The 21,613-nt window shown below is 33.1% G+C and overlaps 3 protein-coding genes across 5 annotated transcripts in view; 1 reads left to right on the top strand and 2 right to left on the bottom strand.

Moving 5' to 3' along the window:
• Positions 1-88: 88 nt before the first annotated feature.
• Positions 89-1,519, top strand: LOC133336532 (protein SMG9). Its single transcript, XM_061544815.1, has 2 exons — positions 89-127; positions 191-1,519. The coding sequence occupies exons 1-2, from the start codon at positions 89-91 to the stop codon at positions 1,517-1,519; spliced, it is 1,368 nt and encodes a 455-aa protein (XP_061400799.1).
• Positions 1,520-11,978: 10,459 nt separating this feature from the next.
• Positions 11,979-13,882, bottom strand: LOC133336545 (alpha-protein kinase 1-like). Its single transcript, XM_061544828.1, has one exon. It carries the CDS (start codon positions 13,880-13,882, stop codon positions 12,224-12,226), a length of 1,659 nt encoding a protein of 552 aa, XP_061400812.1. The 3' UTR covers positions 11,979-12,223.
• Positions 13,841-21,613, bottom strand: part of LOC133336529 (protein tweety-2-like) — a 75,805-nt gene continuing 68,032 nt past the window's right edge. Inside the window, exons 4-9 of one of the 3 annotated variants that reach the window (XM_061544812.1) lie at positions 20,492-20,719; positions 20,167-20,418; positions 18,609-18,727; positions 18,265-18,540; positions 17,841-18,188; positions 13,841-14,120 (exon numbers count right to left, since the gene is read on the bottom strand). In XM_061544812.1, coding sequence (XP_061400796.1) covers positions 13,985-14,120; positions 17,841-18,188; positions 18,265-18,540; positions 18,609-18,727; positions 20,167-20,418; positions 20,492-20,719 — 1,359 coding nt within the window. In that variant the 3' untranslated portion in view covers positions 13,841-13,984. Of the gene's footprint in view, positions 14,121-17,793; positions 18,189-18,264; positions 18,541-18,608; positions 18,728-20,166; positions 20,419-20,491; positions 20,720-21,613 lie in introns of those variants that run through there. The other 2 variants (XM_061544811.1, XM_061544809.1) reach the window with 2 other exon arrangements.

Here is a 21,613-nt window from a genome sequence, read left to right as displayed (position 1 = left end):
GTGGTTGGCAAAGGAATCAGTTGTTTTAGAGGTTTTTAATTAAAAACCTTTTAAATTGTTTGGTTTTTAATCAATTCTTTTACACAAAATGTCTGATAATAGAAGAAGACGATACCGAAAACCTAAGGTAAGTGTTAATGGAATAAATATACCATGTGAGGCCATGTGTAATTGATTTGTTCCCTTCCAGCAGGAGGAAAAACGTCTTGAGGTACAACCGAAAATCTTATTGAAATCCAAAACAGAGCAGAAAAATGAGACGGACACAGCACCTTCATCCTCCCAGGCCAAACCACCAGAACAAACTTCCAATGTCCAACAGATACCACATAAAACAATTATATTTCAAAAATCCTCAGCCCAAAGTCCTAACATAAGCCCCAACATTACTGCCCAGCAGCAACAACATATTACCACAACGGAATCGCAAAACATAGTTGAACCAGTCTATCAAATGAGTCGTCCAGCCACTGTGATATCATCGACCGGCACAATAAATGTCGGCACCAAAAAGTTATTAATGAAAGCCAATACCGATTTTTTGGTAGTGGGTGTTGTGGGCACCCAAGGTGTTGGGAAGTCGACAATTTTAAATTTGCTGGCAAACGAACAGCTAGATTTCGATTATTATCGCAAGGTGTTTGTGGAGGAGGATTCCACTTTCCCCACTAAGCTCAAGGCGAACAAATGTTCTGCTCGTTCGCGGACAGAGTCTACACATTTATTTATTACCTCCGATCGCATGATTTTATTAGACACACCGCCAGTTATGTCAAATGCCTATAAGAAAGATTTAATCAACAACGAACTGGAAGATTTGGATAGCATTATAACCCTAATGTCAGTGTGCCATCTGCTTATTGTAGTGCAGGATGATTATTTCAATTTAAGTTTTTTAAATCTGCTAAGATTGGCTGAGCTAATGAAACCCTCTGCTCCCGACATAAAACCCAACTTCCTGCCTGAGTATTTCCCCAATGTATTGTTTGTTAAAAATCGTGCCAAACGTTTAGATTTTGCCCCAGCCAACAAGACCTGTTTAGATCAAATGTTGAAAGCCTTTTTTAAAGATTCGAAGCTGCGTATCTTTAGAGGGGAAATAAGTGATGCCTATCCCATGCCGACAGCACAACAAACGACAACTCAGAGAAATAAGAAAAATCGTTCTAATGAAATGGATTTGGAAGTGAATAGTTTTCTATTTCCTGAAGTCGTGTCTGAAGCGGCTACCACGTATCACGATTCATTAAGTGATATTGTTAATAGATTTCGTACCCAAGTTTTTACCACACCCCGTAATCCCATGTATACTGGCCCCACTGAATTGAACGAGGAGATTTGGTTTGATTGGCTGACCAAAGTGTCACAGGACAACCATAATTTCTTCTTTAGCACTTATGAAGATATTCAGCGTAAATATTTAGATGCTGGGGCAAATGAAAAATTAGCTGCGGGTGTGAGTGGGGGTGTCGGTTCGGGCGTCAGTAGTTTTAAGGATATGGATAATTGGAGAGAATAATAAAAAAAGTAAACAATTTTGTTATGGAAAAGAATTTTATTTGATGATGTTTGAAACAAAATTTCAAGATGAGTGGAGGCTCTCAACAGCTTTCAAAAATTTCAAGAAAAAAATTATCAAAATCAAGAAAATTGGGCATCAAATACAAAATGAGTGGTGGTTAAAAAATGACAGGTGAAAATTGCTGAAAAAATACAACATTGATAGAAAACGGCAAGAGGAGGGTATTGTTTACGAAAGAGGGTGAAGAATAATGGTGTTTACCACGTTTGTTTAGAAAAAGACAAGAGGGAATGTCAATTAGCCGATGTTTTGTATTGCGGCCACATTATTCAGTTTTGACGCCGTTGCTTTAAGCAAGCAGCAACATCTCTTTGGTGTAAAAACGACTTTTTGTGTTGCTGTCATGTGAAAGTTGGCGGCAACGGAATCAGACTTTTATTACAAAACTTTTAAATTTGTTTGCTTTTTTTATAAAATTTATTACTCAAAATGTCTGATAATAGAAAAATATGGCACCGAAACCCTAAGGGAAGTGTCAATTGAATAAATATGTCATGCGAGAAGGATGAAATCTTGGAAATTGGCAACAGAGTTGAGTTGTGAGTTGAGGCTCCCAATGACATTTGAAGTGTTTTAAAAATAATTATTTTTATTATTTTAAGGAAAAATGCATAAAAACAACACCATTGGTCATCAAATTAAAGGTGAGCGGAGGTTAAATTCATTCCGTACAGTATTTAGTCCCATGCAAGAGGGTTAGAAATTTCATTTCCAAAATCCTAAGTAGTGTTTGGTCGAACTTACTGACTTTTTAATTAGTTGTTTTTTTTTGTTTATATAAATAAAACACTCTTTTTTTAATTTTTTTATCATTGAATTTCTTTGTTCTTTTATTTTTCTTCTTTTTCTTTTCCAGTTCTTCGTAGTTTTTCTTATTTGTTTTTTTTATTTTATTTTAACATAATTAATTTCTTATAATTTTTTAGATAAACATGTATGTATGTTTTGTTGGTTGTTTGTTTGCTTGTATGTTTTTTTTTGTTTTGTAATTCAAAATATTTGTTAGTTTTATTTGTGTTGTTGTTTTTTGCATAGAGACAATTTGCTGTTATGCTACTATTTCTTTTTTTCCTTTGGAAACTTATAAACTAATTGGTTTGGAGCATAATGCCTTCGGTTTCATTTTAAAAAATGCAAAAATGGTTAAAAAATGTAAAAAATTATAGTAATAATAATAAAAAATAAATTATACATAATAAAATACCATTTACAAAATCCATCCATAATGTTGTTGTTGGGTTTCTTGTTAGTTATTGTTTTCTTTTTTTTAATATTGATGGGATTTTTTGTTTTAAGAAAAATTAACAAATTTACAATTTTTTTTTAATATAAGACTAACAGTTTAACTAGTTGTTGGATAATGGGAAATTGAGATTTTATATATTTTTTAAATTTGTTACACATTTTTTTTGCAAAATTGTTTTAATTTTTTGCAATTTTTTTATCTACCCAAATGGTGTGGAATGTGAGTGGGACCTTATGGAGGGGATTTGTTTGGTATTTTTTGTTCGTGTTGTTATTGTTGTTGCTATATACGTCGATAATGTATGACATGTTTTTGTTGTATATTGTTTTTTAAAGTAATTATCCATTAGCATCATAATTATGATGTCTTTTTGTGTTTTAAAAGTTGTTTTAATTTTATGTTTTTGTTTTTTTTATGTTTTGTATAATCAAAAATTGAATCACTAACAAGAATTGGAGTTTTATAAACATTGTTTTTTTATTATTTCGTTTTTTGTTATTACTTATAATAATTAATTTTCTGTTGTTGTTTTTAATCCTATATCATAAATCAGCTACAAGTTTGTATATAATGTGTGTTTGGGTGTATTAATGTTTATTTTTTTTAATTATAATATATATTTTATTTCACTATTTTTTTTCTTTTTTTAATAATTATTTTTGATCTAAAATGTTAATCATTGAATTGTATTTATCGTTTAATTTCCATCTCATGTGTGTGTATTTAACAACTATGCTATATATTTTAATTTTTTCATTTGAGTTAATATCAGAATCGTAAATATTTAAATTTAACGTTCAGAGTATTTGGTTTTTAATTCTTTTCGAGTTTTAAAACAACTCACCATCTTTAAGATAAAAGATGATGGAGCTGTGTGCAATTTCAAATTCTATTTTTTATATTTAATTTTTTTTTCATTTTCGTTTTTTGTTTTTTGGTAGAGGGGACATAGAGGGGTTTAGCTTATTTTTAGTTTCCACTTGATTTTGTTTTTTCAGTTTGCTTTGCTTAAATTCGACTTAAGGCTATTTGCTGTATGTTGTAATGAAAAATGAAAGAAAAACCTTTGTTATCAGGTTCCTTATGATCATTGTCTGCATGGTAAATCTTTTTTGGGGATTTTGGGGGGACTGACATTCCTGTTATTTTCCTTTTTCTGCTTTTCCTGTTTTTCTGCCATTTTTTTTTAATATTTTACAACAAATATTTCATTTATATTCTTTTGTATGACTATATGATTGATTGTTTTATTTTGTTCATTTTATTTAAAAATTATTTCGCATTTCTAACTATTTACAAAATTTACTTAACGTTAATTAACTAAAATTTTTAGTTCTATCTAACTAGAGATAAATAACAATGTACAAAAAAATTGTTTGTTTTTGAGAGTTGGCGTTCTTGTTTGTTTCTTCTCTTTAATTCAGCAAAAAACAATAGGAAATGTAAATTTTGGTAGTTGTTGTATTCCAAACTCAAATTAATTATTAATGAATACGCGTTTTGAAGGTGAGTGTTGGAATTTAAATATATTTCAATTTCCAAACCATATATTTTGTAAAATGTTGTGGGTCATTAGAGGGAATTAATTGAATTGATTTTAGAAGAGAAATTTCAATTTTGACATTCTGTTAAATTTTTGCAATATTTTCCTAAAATTTTATGTAAAAAATCCACAAACTGTTTCATGTGTTTATATACAATATATGACATAATAAGGAGTCATTGCAGGGTTGCATTTATCCCATTTTCTTCAAACTACAATCGAAATCGATTATAACAACGGTCAAGGGACCGGTAAAATAAGATATAAGATAATGGATACCGCCATTATAACCAATATGTCATTATAAACGGTTTCGACTGTAGTTCTACGGGAACAGACCATTAATTAAACCGATTGTTGTGTAAATAATGTAAATAATAAGTTGTGTAATACGACCCGAATTAAAGGCCGGTACACACTGTCAGTTTTGGCTGACAGGATATTTTGGTATCAATTTCTAGCTATCAAAAAACGCAATAAGTGACAAACGTGAACCTCTAAAATAATTGAACATAATTAGCAAGGCCCATTAATAAGGTCATCCAGGGAGACCAGCTGGGTATCAATTTTGATATCAAAATCCTAATTGTGAATACATTTCCATTATAAAAACTTTATAACCCCATATTTTTGACAATAGACTTGAGATTAAACAGCTGACTTGAGATAAAACAGCTGACTTTGTGACCTTATTAATAGATCTTGTACTTTAAGGTACATTTACACTGAATATGTTTTAGGAAATCGTCATTTATGTGACTGACAACTTTAACGACGATCATATGACTATTTAGGCTACAAGGCTTGATCTTGATCATATAAGGGCGCATTTACACCATCCTTGCTTTATGACAAATTATTATTTAATTGTCGTTTAAAACTTGGTTTAGATGTATGGAATCAACTCGATCTCAAATTCCAACGTATATTAAAAGCGTATAAAACAACTCAAATATAATCCACATTTTCATAATGGAAGTCAATTCACAATAATGATTTGTGAGGTGCACATATACAGATTAAAGTGACCATGAATACGCTATGGAATTCACATTAGAAAACGAGTGGATTTACTAGTCTAAAGTAGTCTATGTCAAATAACTTAAAATTTGGGCCATGTTCTGAGAATATAGTTAACTAATTTGCCATATTTCTAATTTAAAATTTCTCATCTAAAATCAATACATTTGAAATGATATTAAATCAAATGGAATGTTTATGTAATAAATCGATTACTATTGTTTTTATAAGTTGTTGTTTCAATTGTCAGTTGCTAAAAAATTAATGACGTAGTTAAGATTCGTTGCTTTAATTTCTTTCTGTTATTTTTTAGAAATTATTAAACAAAAATGTGAGCAGAAATAAGTTAGGTTTTTAAAATGATTATAAAAACAAAATCTCTTGTCTTCCGATAAAAAAATGTTGTGATTTGTTTTTAAATAATTTCTAATACAATTGGCTTTTCTTTTAATTAATTTAATATTGTTTTTCATATTGTATGTCTACGGTTTTACACAATTATTTGCATCTGCACAGCAGAAAAAAATGTATTACTAACAAATATTACATGGTTTCGGTTTTTTTCTCCTATATATTACAATTACATTTAAATATGCACTATTGTTGTTTTTGTTTTATTACCAGAAATATTCTAATTTGATTTTTTCTTGATTTCATTAAATGTTAACGCAGTGGATTTTTTTCTATTTTTTTAAACTATATAATTGTGACGGGGGTTTGTTGGTTTTTAATGAGAGAGAGGGTTAGGGCGTGTGTACACAAAAGACTATTAATATGATAAAAATGTTGCTTATCATAATAATCCACCTGAATGTAAACACGCCCTTTAGAAAGTGAGAGAGTTGAGTAGAATAGCGTATTGAGTGAGTTTACATGGCATTGTTATATGACGTTTACATGATGCACTTTAGATATGCATCATATAACTGTCATTTTAGTTTTGTAGACATATAGTATTTGTTTTTGTTTTTTCTTTCTTCTGTGATGATTGTAAAGAGTACAGCTAATACAAGAGTATATTATTAGAATAGCTTTTTGGTTTAGTGGAAGTGTTTTGTTTGACAGATAGATAGAGAGAGATTTAGAGAGGAAGGAATTCTTTTACATTTGTTGTTTTATTAACGGCGATGGGAACAAGAGAGACAGTTTAGTTTCATTATTTTGTTGTTGTTTTTTAACTATTTGTGTAAAAAACATTTGTGCTATGTGTTGCAATTTTTTCTTCTTCTTATTTACAGTTAAAATAAACAGTTTTGTTAACAATTTTTTATGAAATAGAAAGAGAAAATTACAAAGATAGAGAGAGATAGAGGGAAAATTGTAAACACTTTTGAGTTGGAATCTAAGTTCATTTAAAAATAAAGGAAAAAACTCTTAGATTTTATTAAATGCATTAACATACCTGAAATATCATTTACTTGTTGTTTTTTCTATAATTTGTTTGTTTTGTTTTTGTAATCTGTTTGATTTTATGTCTTCTGTTTGGTTTTATAAATTTTATAATTGTTTTTTATATAATTACTGTATACGTATGTGTTTAATTTGTATTGTGTTAGAGATTCGGTTTAAGGGGGTTTTTTGTTCTGGGGACATTTCGTTTATATATATATATATATATATATTTTGTATGTATATATATAGAATGTATATATGATTCATTTGTTTATGTGTATTTATATTATTATGTATAATACGTATTTATATGTATGTATATATATTTTTAAATATAAATGCATATAACTATTAATAGTTGAAGAAACAAGTTTTATAATAAACTTATTTAAGTTTTGTTTTTTTAAAGTTCTTGGTTTCATAGAAAACAGCTGATTCCATCATCAGCTGACGCATTCAAAATTTAATCTGCTTATAGAAAGTTTACACAAGGTTTTCCATATTTAAAAGATATATTGCCAGATTTTATTCATTGGCGACATGAATAATGACTTCTTTATCAGCAAAAATCGTAGATTTATTATAAATATGAAGTCGACTGCAAAAAAGGATGTAAATACAACATTTTCAAAATAAAAACCCCTTAACTGTGAATATGAAGTCATCAGACGGATTTTCTTTTCACTGGGGAACTTTCAGCGATCTCTCAATAACAAAATATCCGTAAAATGGCTTGCACATATCCCCTTATGCTAAGTCTTAGCATGTTTTGAAGTTCTTTATTTTTTAGAAGGGTCCTTAATTTAAATTCACTGAAATTTTCGGAATCAAACAAAGTTATATGTACATAGCATGGCAAATTACTTTGCACAAAAACTATTTTCAGTTGGAAGTAGTCATAAATCTTATAGAAAGCCTAACACCCAAAAAAGACATGCAATGTGAATGGAAGTAGAATTATTTAAAAAATTGAATTTATAGAATTCATGGCATCTCACAGAATTCTTCATTTACTCGTCATTCCGAGGAAGAAATAGTGATAACGACAGTTTGAATCCTTTTAATAATACTTTTCTTTTTACGATTGAATAGAATTGACAGTTTAAAACACGAGATTTATCAAATCATGAAATAAAAAACTGGACATAATAATCTATAAAATTCTTCTCTATTATTTGGAATATATTTATTCTTAGGCGGTGTACATACTATCACTTTTGAATGACATTCATGCAAAATTTTGGTTGAAATATTCATGGTTGATAAAAAACTGCCACTCAAAAGTGATAGTGTGTATACCGCTTTAGGCCATATTTACACCGAACGTATTTTATGATATATCATAATGTAATCGACATTTAAGTTGTCATTTCTATTGTATTTACGTTAAATACATGACGTTATGTGTAAATTCGGCCTAATACTTTATGCCAATCAGCTGTTATAAATTCGTGTAAACACCATCAGATGTTTATATATTTTTGTTTAGGAAATGCCTAATTTAATATAAGCCTTTTAAAGTAGGTCGCAAACAAAGCCTAGAAACACAGCCGAATTATTTAAAAAAAAAAATTCTTCGCAATATTTGAAAAAAAAAATTCAAAAAAGTGTGTTTAATTTGTTTCCAATTTTTATAGTTTTATATTAAATTTAGAAGAAATATTTACAATATCAGTGTATACATACTATACTTAAATTATATATAATTACTATTTACAGTTTTATGCATTTATATCTAACTATTAACATAAAATTGAACTTTGTTTGATTATTTTTATTTCGAGTAAAAAAACACATTTTCTTCTTCTTAGCTGGTCATAATTTGTAATGTTTTCCTATATATATGTATGTTTGTTTTGATGGTGTTTTTGTTTAGTAATTTGGTTGTTGTTTTGTTTACTGTTGGTTTTTTTATAGACGTCACAAAAATTGTTTGTTTTTGACTTTGACATTTCGCAACGGTATTCATAATAATAATTTTTTGAATTTTGTTTAGTTCCTTTTTTTGATAAATGCTTCCAATTTCCATTTTTGTTTGGTGTGTGGTGTAAATTATTTTTTTGTTGTTGTTTAATCTGGCATGTTTTTGATTTTTGCTAAATTAGAGTTTTTTTGTGATTTTTTTCTTTTTTAATTTTATATAACAAATTATAATTAAATAATAAAATAATATGTGGTTTTGGGATAAGTTGCTATACTGTAAAAAATTACATAGGGAAAGGAAAAAAGTTATTTAAATAAATTTAATGTGTGGCCATATCACCTATTAACATATGACAGCCATATGACTTTTCCCTTTCCCTATTTTTAATTAATTTTTTACAATATATTATCTTATCGTTTGTGTAAATTATCAAATAAAATATCATAAATTAACACAATACTTAAAATAAATAATAATAAAAATAGTTTGTTTTTTTATAAGCAAATGGCAACATTTAACTTAATAGTAACATCAAATCCATCAGAATAATAATAATACATGGGTTCATGTGTGTGAGCTCAAAAGAGAGTGTGTTTGTGTGAGAGAGAGGGGGAAGAAATTATTACAGCATTGCATCATTGCAGAGTAAAATATAACCAGAGTTTTAAAGGTGTGAGCACGAAAACGTTTATCATTTAAAAGAGAGATTACAATCAAGGCTTCTTCAAGTTAGCCAAGAAAAACAGCTGTTTAATGTCAATTACTTTTTCGAATAAAATTTTGCTTAATTATTTGAGAATTACATAGTTATTTTATTCATTGTTTGTAATTTTTTAATTGAGAATTCCATTCACAATAATTATTTTATTCATTTTTTGTAAATTTCATATTCAAAAAACAGTTGTTTAATGTCAAATAATTTTTCGAATAACATTTTGCATAACTATTTGAGAGTTACATAGTTATTTTATTAATTTTATATTGGAAATTCAATTCACAATAACGAATTTCGACAGTTAACTTGGGAAACAGCTGATCTTACTTGGTGACCTTTTCAATTGGCCTTGATTCTAATAAAGAATATTTTTGGTGGTTTCTTTTAATATCTCTTGTATATATTATTTGTGTTGTTGTTTTTTTAGAAGTATATTTTGTGTAAAGACAGTGTTGTATTTTCTGTTTGTTAGTTTCTTTGAAAGTTTGTGGTTTACAGCTAGGTTTATACTGGGTTTAGGAGTTTACACATGGGAAGATAAATCAAAGAAAAAAAGGAGAGAGAAAGAGCGCAATTAAAATGCGTTGAATTTACAAAATCCATTCGATCTCAAATATCAATTCCATAGCTTCTACGTCAAATATAATCCACTGGATTCGTGAGCAGAATTAATGTGGCATATACACTATGAAATTGGCGTTTGAAATGGAGTGGATTTAGTAGTCTAAACGCGCTCTTACTCTCTTTATTTTAACCCACTGATTAAGATTACCTCCATTTAAAACCCGCAAATTGATCACACAACAAATATTATTTTATAAATTTTAATTAAAATGGGTTTTATTAAAAAAAAAAAATAAAAGTGAACATAAACATAAATGAATTTTTTGTGTGGCCAGTTTGCTTTAGGCATTTAATGGCCGTTATTACACACCCAGTTGTTTAAGAGTTGCACATGGAATATTGAAGTGTGTTTAGTTTTACGAAATCCACATAATTTCAAATGCCATTTCCACAGCGTATACGTCAAATAAATCCCCATCATAAATCTACAGGATTTAATTTAACATATACGTTATAAAATTGACATTTGAAATCAAGTGGTTAAGGCAAATCTAAACTCAATTGAATTTTCCCTGTGCGACTCTTAAACAATTGCTTGTGTAATAACGACCATGAAATGCTTAAGCTAACTGGCCACACAACAAATTCATTTATGTTTACTTTTATTTTTTAACATTTTTCAAATAAAAACCCTTTCTTCATAAAAATTTTTAAACATTACTTGTTGTGTGATCAATTATCTCTTACATTCAGACCCTATTATCCCTAGCTGTTTTATGTAAATGAATGAATGACTGATTGTTTGAATGATGTTGGTTGGTTGTCACAATTGTAACTCCACTACATTATTGGTTTCATTGTTCTACTAACAATTAATTAATTCTTTTTACGATAAAAACACACAAAAACTGAGAAAGAGAGATATAGAGAGAGTAGAGTTATGCTAAGATTTCGACAAACTTTAACAAAATACACTCTAAAAAATATTACACTTAATTACGATGTCGTACGTTTTCTTGATTTCTTTCACAGCTCCTCTGGCAGCATCAAATTAACAACATTCAGCAGCTAGCTAACATTTTTTTCAGTTTTAAACAGCATTTTTTTTTTGTTTTGGTTCAGCAGGAGGGAGGTTTAACAAATTATTTTGGGGGGGTTCAGAAGCCAACATATATAGTTATGGGATTTCGCCTTTGATTTGAATCTCAAAAGAAAGGGGGAGTCCATACATGCAGCACCTTTTGTTCAGAAGACAGCCAATTTTCAGTTTTGCTTAACTTAGCAATTTTTGGTTTGGTTGTGACAAATTTTTAAGGTCATATTCTTATCATCATCATTATTATTATGAGGAAACCGCTCCTATTTGCCGCCACCACTTTGGTTACCTTTTCCAAGCCACCAAATTTTAAGACAAACCATTCATTCATTCGTTCGTTAATTCCTAATTTTCCCTGGCCGTTGGCTCTCATTTACCATGTGGCCACGTAGATGGTTTGCACTCGCTTTCCAGCATCATTTGGTGACCCCTCGGCAGTGGGGCTAAATTTTTATGACGTCTCTAAAAATCATACTTTAAACGTTTTTTCACGACGTTGCTGTTGACGCTGTTGGTGTTGCTGCTGCTGTTGATGGTGATGATGATGGCCACCATTACCCATACTACCACTGGGATAGCCACCATGGTCGTCACAGGCATATGAGGCAATACGATGATCACTACGACTCCTCTCACGATCATGACTACGCTCACCACGATGATGCTCCCCACCCGTCGTTAGCATACCACCATTACGATTCAATTTCAAATTATTGGCCTGCTGGGATTGGGAACGCCTATTGCCCAGACGTTTCAGCTCATAATCCCTGGCATCGGCCACATCAAACGTGGCCGATCTTTGTTGATATTTGGTGGTTGTGGAACTTGAGGAGGTGGATATATGCTGTGGAGCCCGGCTGGACATCGATTGGGGCTGCACCGAAGGCGCATGGTGTTGCGGCTCATAGGCACCCGGACAATACTCGTCGTATTCATGTTCATCACATTTATTGGCATTGTAGGCTACGGTCGATTCGCGTGGCTCTCGCCCACTCGATGAGGAACGTTGATGCTTTTTGGGCGGTAGGGGAATGGGGGCGGCACAGGGACTATTTGCCAACGCTACGGCAGAGGTGGTGGATGTTGTGGTGCACTTGGTGCGCCTCACAACATCTACACCTCCGCCGCAGCAGGCGCATTCCTACAATTCCGTCACCGAGTACATGTCGTTGTTGGCCTGGGATCCGCCGCGTTTCAGCGATCGATAATACATTTGCTGTTGATGTTGGGCCTCGGCAAGCAATTGTTGTTGTTGCAGCTGCTGTTGTTGCTTCGCGGAGAGATTGCTGCTGCTGTGATGGAAATTGTTGTTGGGTGTGGTGGCCGGTCCCGCCGCTGTGTGCCGATAACTGGGCGGTGCTTGACCACTATCATAAGAATGTTGCTTTTTGCCATGTGAGTCCATGTAGGCGGCATTTGTTCGAGCATTATCCAAGGTTTCGGAACGTCGTATACGTTCGTGTTTGTCACGTTCACGATCACGACGTTCCCGTTCTCGTTCACGCTCCCGATCGGGTTCATAAGAAATAATGGGGGCACTTTGTTGTTGCCTTAGGCTACTGGATTTGGGGGGCAAGGTTTGTTGCATTTGATTGGAATGTTCGCCGCGGCTTTTGTGGCGATTTTTGGGTGGCAAACTAGGCGGCTGAAGTTGTTGTTGCTGAGAGGGGGTCTGTAGTTGTAGTTTGGATTGTTGAGGTCGCTGCAGAGACCGGTATTGATTCAGATTGGCTGCACACAAAGGCTGGGGTGAAATTTTCGATGGTGGCTGGGGTGTCTGAGTGGGTATATCTGGCAAGGGTTGATTTACTATGGAATTGGGATTGAGGGAACGTGGTAAGGGTAGCAGGGGAGTTGTATTGGCTGCGGAGGAGGAGGGTTGGGGAGGCAATGGTCGTGAGGGTATGGTTTGTGTGGGTGGTGGAGGTGGTGGTACGGCTTGGGTTTGTTCTTGCTGTAGCTGTTGTTGTAATTGTTTTTGCTGCTGCTGAAGTTGTTGTTGGTGTTGTTGCTGCTGTTGAAGTTGTTGTTGTTGCTGCTGCTGTTGTTGTAGCTGTTGTTGCTGCTGCTGGTATGTTGAACTTTCAATGCTGTAGACGGCTGACGGTGGCAAAATGTGGGTCGTCGGTGGATGATGCTGCACTGGCAATGGTCTTTGTTGGACTGTGGGCGTGGCCGGCACCGCTTGGATTTCCTGTAATTGATATTGCTGCTGTTGTTGCTGTTGCAATTGCATTTGCTGTTGCTGCTGCAATTGCTGTTCTTTGGCATAGATACTGCCCACCCCTGTAGTGCCCGGTATTTCCGTAAACGTATTCTTCGGCTTGGGCGGCGGCAGTGGTGGTGGTGGCGGCTGTGCTGTCTGCGATGGCGGCACAATCACATCTGTGGCATTGACATTATACGACTGCGGTATACAATCCGGCTGGGGACAATAATCTTTTGAGACGGTCGCTATCGATGGTGTCTTGGCACTGCGCAAATTCGGCGATGGACTAGTGCCACGCAATGAACCACCATAACGGACACCATGTGGGCGACCCAGAGTGGCACACTTGTTTGCCGTGGCCGCAGCCAAAACATTCAAATTATTATTGCCCCTGACCGCCTTGGGACCAATGCTAATGTATTTGGGATCGAAACGATTAAAGCTATTATTCGAAACATCCCGCGGATCTTTGTCATCGTCCAAATCAAGACCATTGCCGGTGGAACGACACACGGTGTTTGTGGTTTGAGCCGACAGCACTGAACGCAGCGAAGAGCCGGCCGAGCGCGGCAATGTGGCCGAGGCGAACATACTCTTAATGGAATTTCTTCCCAACCCATTGATGGTGGATGTGGTGATGCTGTTAAGTCGAATACTGCTACTGCCTGCATTGGAATTGCAGGCAAGCGAATCTCAGTAAAAATCGTTGGCTTCCAAAGTCTTACATTGTTTGCTGAGGGTGGCATATTTGCCGTTGTTGGGTCCCGCTAAATAATTGGATTGTTGATGGGAGGGCAAGCGTCCCAGTGTGTGATGGCCGGAGGAAGATCTGTTGGGGAAGGGAAAAGGAAAAAATATTAATTTCAATTTAGAAAATCTTAAATAGCACAAATAATGGATTTATGTAGTTTTGAGGTTATGTTTTGGAATCCCTTTTCATCTACAAAAAATAATAAAAAACCCTACTAAAGCAAAAAAATTAAAAAAATAATAAAAAAAACCAAAATTAAAATTTAAGTACCACAAAAAAGCAGTGTTTATTATTCTCTCTCTCTATATATGTATGTATGAATATATATTTGAGGTTATGTGTAAACAAAAAATATATAAGGACAATAAAATGGACAATTAAAATGTTAACTTTAATAACATGTGCAAAATAATACATATGTATGCATGTATGTGTGTGTGACATTTTATTGGGTCACGTGTATGTAAACTTGTGCATATCAAAAGGCCTGGATTAAATGGTGCTTATGGATCAGATGGTTGGGTGGCTGATGATGCTGTGGGTGGGTGGTTGCTTGGTTTGGGATTGAATTTCTGCCATTCAACTTTATAACATTATGAATATGTGTATATGTATATATCAGGGTGTGTGTGTTTGAGTTTAAACATTTGTAATGTAATATGTATTTGTTGCCACCTCAATATTGTTATTTTTTTTCTCATCTCAATTTTTTTGTATTTCAATATATATCTAGGTGCTGAGGTGCTACTGGTGGTATTGTAGGTGTCTGTTTGTGTGTGCGTGTTAAATAATGTATGAATGAATGGCGGGCTTTTTGGCTGATGATGATGATGCTGATGTTAATGCTGATACTTTCTTGCCTGGGAGTTATGAGGTTACCGAAATGAAAGTGTGCCTACTCGTGGTGGTGGCGGTTAAATAAATATTTATCGACTTGAGCAAAAGGTATTTGCATAGCAATATTTTGTTTGTGTTATTGTGGGGAATATATATATTTATATACATACACACATAAATGCATATACATTCCAGTTACGAAAATAAAAATTCTTGTTGTTGCAATAACAAATAAGCAGAACTCAACTTAATGGAGCATAAATTGAAAAAAATCAAACAGAAAATTAAATGAAGTCATTCTAGGATATTTAACAATTAAAAGGATTATTACTCGTCAAGAGAGTAGATATTGAAATTAACAAGTTGAGTTTAAGTAATTTATTGGAAAAAAAATATTTAAATATTTAAAAAATTACAATGATAACATATTTTTTTTTTAATATTTAAGGCCACAAATTCCAATATATTGGAAAAAGCTCATTCTTGGTTATATGAAAATATATTTTTTGGCAGTTACCCTTTAAACAGATCTAAAGAAACAGATCTAATTCTATTGGAAATTAAAATATTTAAATATATTTTTTTAAATATTTAAGGCCACAAATTTATTAAAAAAATGGCTCTGAGGTGTATGGGGATTTTATATTTAATACCCTAAGTTGAAAAATGTTTAGCTCTTTTGGGAAAAAATGCAAAACAGTTGCAATGAAGGCGTTTTTACACCACCAGAGTATTCTACAAAGGCTTATTTGCTCATATTTCCTATGTAAAAGAGATCCGAAGAAGATGTTTTACACCAACAAAGTCTACACCATCAGGGTATTCTACAAAGCCTAATTTGCTAGACTTTTTCCTAAATCCTTTATTGTAGAATACTATTACCTATGGAGAAAATAATCTACAATTAATTTCATTATATGTAAATCTTCGAATCAACAAACCAGTAGACATAACAGTTATAAAGATAATGTCGATAACTTTTTGAACGGTGAATCGCTTGGTTTTCTTAACAATTTCCCTAAAGATGATTGCCGAAGACTCTCGAAATGTTGGAAAATAAAAATATACAAAAAGAAAAAACCAAAACTAATGATTTTCAGGTTAATTTCTCAGTATTTTTAAAATAGCATAATTTGGTCCCAATAACCTCATTTTAAGTGTTTCCCCCAAATAGAGCAAATAATCTACATCGAATTTCATTAAAACTCTCTAAAGAAGAAAAATCGATAGGTATGGTAGATATCAAGGAAATATTGCTTGCAAATTCGGTATAAAAACAATGACACATTTTTGAGGTTATTTTAAAGTTATGTCGGGAAATCGGGTCATATTTTCTACAAAACTTTTGATAATAGGGTTGCTGTCAAAGGAAGAAATATTCTACAGAAAATTTCACTATTTGTCTCCAAACAAAAGATGTCTGTGATGTTCTCTATATATCATGAAAAACATAAAAAATAATTTGAATAATGTGGTTGTTACCACAGGAGTTTTTAGGTTAACATCGCCTGGTTTTCAGGAAATCGATCGTATTTCCACAACACTTGAATTGACGAAGTTTATGCCAATGGAAACAAAAAAATTCTACATCGAATTTCGCTAGGAGTAATATATACTCATAAAATTTGAGTAACAAAATGAGTTTTAAATTTGAAGAGTACATTTTTTTGTGGTTAATTTCATTTTATTTTCAGTAAGTAAATTTAGATACTGATATTCCATAAATCCAATATGTCACAGGTAAATTTACTACTAGCTGCACGTTTTATTATAAAAACCTTAAATGTTAGGTTAAGTTGAAAGTAAAATCTTAATATTGTGTCTATACTTAGACCATGAAGGTATTTTCTGATTTTCTAATAAATAAAAAATGCCAGCTGGTACTATAATTTTCTCTGGGATCTATTGATTTCAAGGAGATTTAAAACACACCCATCCATTTGGAAAGCTTACATCCATAATATTTTTCAACCTAACCTCAAAAGAGCTTACAACCTCACAAGGAAATAGTTTTAAAATCCTCATCGAAATAAGGTTCTCTTATGTTCCCTGGGACCTATTGGCCTCAAGGAAGCTATATCTGTCTTAAAAAATACTAATCCATTTGGACAAGACGCTTACATACATAAATCTATTTGGAAAATTTAAATCTATAATATTTTTCATCCTAACCTAAAAGAGCTAAATAGCCCAAACTCATAATAAAAAATTACAGCATTACATTTCTGTAACATAGTTTTAATTTAGTTTTTTTTTCACTCGGAAAACTGAAATGTACCAATTTTTATAATAAAAAGGAATCCTAACCTATATTAACTGCAACATAACCTAAAGGAGCTAAATAGCCCAAAACATGATCTATTAATAAGGCCACCAAGGTAGCGAAAGTCAGCTGTTTCTTTTTCTCAAGTCTAATGTCAAAAATTAAGACTTTGTTTACACTTTTGTTATGGAAGTCAATTCACAATAATGGATTTTGACAGCAAACTTGAACGGCATATTATATCCAGCAGCTGGTCTCCGTGGATGACCTTATTTATAGGCCTTGGCCCTTTTTTTAATGAATTTATTTCAAAATTATCGAAATCTTCAATAGTATTCAACCTAACCTAAAAAAATTAACCTCTAAGCCATTAAATCGTATTCATCCACACTCTTAATAAAAAATACAGCAATTTCTGTAAAACAGTTTTAACTGTTTTTTTTTCATTCGGAAGACTGAAATCTACCAAAGTTTTTTTTAATAAAAAAATCCTAACCTATATTCACTGCAACATAACCAGTAATGTCAATTTTGTAATCCTCTGTAAAATTGTGGGATTATATTTTAAGTACACCTGCCTATTGGCTATTCCAAATAAAAAAAAATATTCCACATAATCCATTAAAAAAGGTTACCAAAAAAATTAAAATCAAAATAAAATTAAAAAAATGAAATGAAAAACTTAATAAAAGCCATGCCTTGTGCCATGCACCACAACATCATAGTGCGGCGGCGGTGAGGGCGATGATTTGCCACCACTGCCCACGCCGCCACCCTGTATAGTGTTAGTTTTATGATGAGCATTGTGATGAGTGTTGTATGATGCGAACCCTGTTCTCAGTCCATTGGCGGTGCCATTGCTGCGTGTCGCTGCACCCAGTGTACCACTGGAGCCCACACCCATGCCATGGGCCTGTTGATGATGCAGCAGGGTACGATTCAAGGTGCCAGTGTGATGGGCCGGTGCTGTGGGTGAGATATTGGCACTTGGTGCATTTGAGGGGAACAAAGGAGCGGTTTCGGATTTATCCGCATCGAGAGAGGGTCTATGGTGAGGAGAAAAAAGAGAGAAAAAATGATGATTAAAAAATTGTAAAAAATATAAAAAAATGTGTAAACTACCTCCTCTTGCTTAAATATATCCAGGCATGGGAATCAGCATACACCAATATGGTGAATAAAAATGAGGTAAGCAAACCGGCCACCATCATGAGACTCAGACCCAATAGACCGCCACCACACAGACCCTTTAAGGCCTCAGAGTAATGGCGATCAATGGCCCGCCTATCCAAAGTGGCTGATAAAACGGTGAGATTGCGTTTGGTTTCCTCCAAATCATTGTCCATGGCTTGTAGGGTTTTGTGTATATCAATGCGGGGATAGGTTTCCTGGCTCATTCTGCAAATAACAGTAAAATTTGGATTTAATTTTTAATATAAAATGGGGGATTTTTATATATGCCTTACCTTTGTATTAAAGAGACAGATTCTCTGGCCCGTTCCACCAAATCTCGAGATTCATTTAGGCGTAAAATAAAACGATTACGCAAAGTTCCACAGTTAAGGAAATAGACGTAAGGACTTCGCTGAAAAATGGAAAACAAAATAATCGTGAAAAAAAAGTTTCAAAATTTTTCAATAATTCTTTTTTGTTGTTGTTTCTGTTTTTGTTGCTAAGTCTTAGAAGATTTGTTTGCAAAAGTTTTGTTAACAAACATTTGCCAAATGCTTGTTCTTCGGGTTTTCCCTCTTGGTTCTGTGGCCTAGCAACCAGCCAGCCAGCATATTAAAATGCTAACTGCACATTATCACAACCACCACCATCACTAAAAAATCTTGTCTATGAAATGGTCACACACCGAGAAAATAAAATGCAGTTTGCTTTGGGCTTGGACAAATGGGAGTTTCACAGTTTTGTTCCGAACAAAATTGTAAAACCCTAACGCCGAAGTTTTTTCTCGTAATTTTTTCTGTTTTTTTTTTGGTAACAACATTTGTGCAATTTACAGCATGTTGGTTATGTTTATTGGCCATAAGCCAGCTAACTGACTGGCGGGATGGCCGTTTGCTTGGTTGGTATTCAGCCAGCAGGACAAATTCCATTTGAAACATAACCTAACCTAAAAAAGTTGTGTGTGTGGTTGATTGTTACTCCCCTCGTTTTTTGGTTGATTCCATTAGGAGTTGAAGGTTTGGCAAAATAGAAAAAACGAAACTAGTTGAGTTAAAATGCCCGACTAGGAGTTTGATGTTTCAAATTGAAAAGTTGTTGTTAATAAGAAATCCCCCATGGAAAGCGGGAATTTGTTTTTTGGGGGTGAATGTAATCAAGAGGGAGAGGGAAAAGTTTCATGTGACAGAAAATTGAGGTTTTGACGTCTCTTTAGTACTCCCTTCCCAAATTATTTTTTTTTAAATTTAAGGAATATTTTATATTTAAATGTCTGTAGCAGTTATCCAGGCAGACCAGCTGGAAATCAGCTGCTTCTCATGTTTACTGTCAAAATCCATTATTGTGAATTGACTTTCATTATCAAAAAGTATACAGAGTCAAGATCTATTAATAAGATCACCAACTAGCAAAAGTCAGCTGTTTTTTCTGAAGTCTAACGTCAAAATTTTGAACTTTGTTTACGTTTTCATAATGGAAGTCAATTCACAATAATATATTTTTACAGCAAACATGAGCATCAGCTGATGTGCAGCTGATCTACCAATCGTTCATTGAATGGAGCAATAGGAGCCAGTTAAAGATCTATTAATAATGCCATCATTTGTTGTCAAGACTACTGTAAACAATTTGGACTTTAAGTTTTCATAGTGAAAGTTAATTCACAATAATGGATTTTGACAGCAAACTTGAGATACAGCTGATATCCAGCTGACCTCCCTTGATGAACTTATTATAAGAATTGCAGCTCACTTTCGCTTGCCGGATAACCTTCAATCGTTGATTGAAAGGACTGTCAAAAATTTGGACTTTGAATAATTTTTTTGAACTATTTCATTTAATTATGTTACTTACCATGCCCACCTGCCGACACATATACTCATGGGGACGCATGCAAAAATCGCCAGCCGCCACCGACGAGGCCAGATAAACGCCGGCCAAGAGCCAGCATAAAATAATACAAAACAGGCCAGCCACACTAAAGAATATCAAAGCACAGCGCGAACGTCTGGCCACACCTATAACCAAGACTGTACACAACAATAGCAGGATGGTGAGAAATCCCAAAGTGGCGGGCCATCGTATCGATTCGTAAAGTTCACCCAACTATAAAGAAAGAAAATAAAAAATATTTAATAAAAGGAAATAAATAAAATTTGAATTTCCCCCAAATACTTACATGCAGCAGACCCATTAGCGATGTATCATTTTCACTACCTTTGGTCTTCATAAAATACAGCACCATATTATCCAAACTTGTGACCGCACGTGAGGTATTCTCACGTACCAGACCGCATGTCTCAATTAGTAGCATTACGGCCGTTTGATTGTATTGGACTTTTTCGATTTGTGCCTCGATGCGATGTTGAAGCATTTTTGTTTCGAGATCATTTTTAATGGCTTCAGTCTGTAAGAAAAAGAAGGGGATTATGTCGATGGTATTCATTAAAAAGAAAAAGGAAATTTTGTTTCTTAGTTTAATTAGTTTTAATAAATATTCTCGATGATGATGGCGGAAAGTTTCACATAAACAAACAAATTTTAATATTAAAATGAAGGAGGAGGAGTGGGAGAAAGGCAGACAAACTAACAGTTTCCGGCAGAAATTATGAATATTAATATGGGTTATGGCTTTGAAATAGAAAAAAAAAACGGAATTAATTATTCGTCTAGTTCAATGCAAACCTAGAAACGAAAAACAGCTGTTTTTCTCTATATAATTGTCAAAAATGTGGCCGTTTTTACATTTTGATAATGTAAATTTGACAGCAAACTTGAGAACGGCTGATTGTCCTAAGATCAAGCTAGAAACAGAAAACACAGCTGTTTTTTCAGGATTAATTTAAAAAAGTAGGGCGTTTTTACATTTTAAGGCACTTTGTAATAATGGCATTTGACAGAAAAGTTGAGATCAGCTGCAAACCAGATGCTTCTCAAGTTTGCTGTCAAAAATTCTTTATTGTGAATTATTCTATGAAAACGTAAATAACGTCCAAATTTTTGACATTTAATTCTCTGATTTCGATTGGTGAAAATGTATAATGGGTCTTCACTAAACGTATTCACTGTTTTTTTGACACTAACCAGCTGTTTCATGCGTCAGCTACTTAACAGGTTTTTGCCTGTGTCAGAAATTGTATACACCTATCCTTTATAAAAAATCCCAATTGTAATGGATCGGAATTTCAATAATATATATATATATATATATTTTTTAAATATTTTTCGAAGTCCTGAGCACCCACCTTCATATTATTATAGGAACCAAACTAACTATGTGTGTGTTTGTGTGCTCAAATAA

This window comes from Musca vetustissima, unplaced genomic scaffold (assembly GCF_032173495.1).
Source record: "Musca vetustissima isolate MV318-11 ecotype Yass unplaced genomic scaffold, APGP_CSIRO_Mvet_v1 utg1129, whole genome shotgun sequence".
NCBI classification, from domain to species: Eukaryota; Metazoa; Arthropoda; class Insecta; order Diptera; family Muscidae; genus Musca; species Musca vetustissima.
The sequence above is the reverse complement of the archived record's forward strand: the minus strand, read 5'-3'. Positions and strand labels throughout refer to the sequence as shown.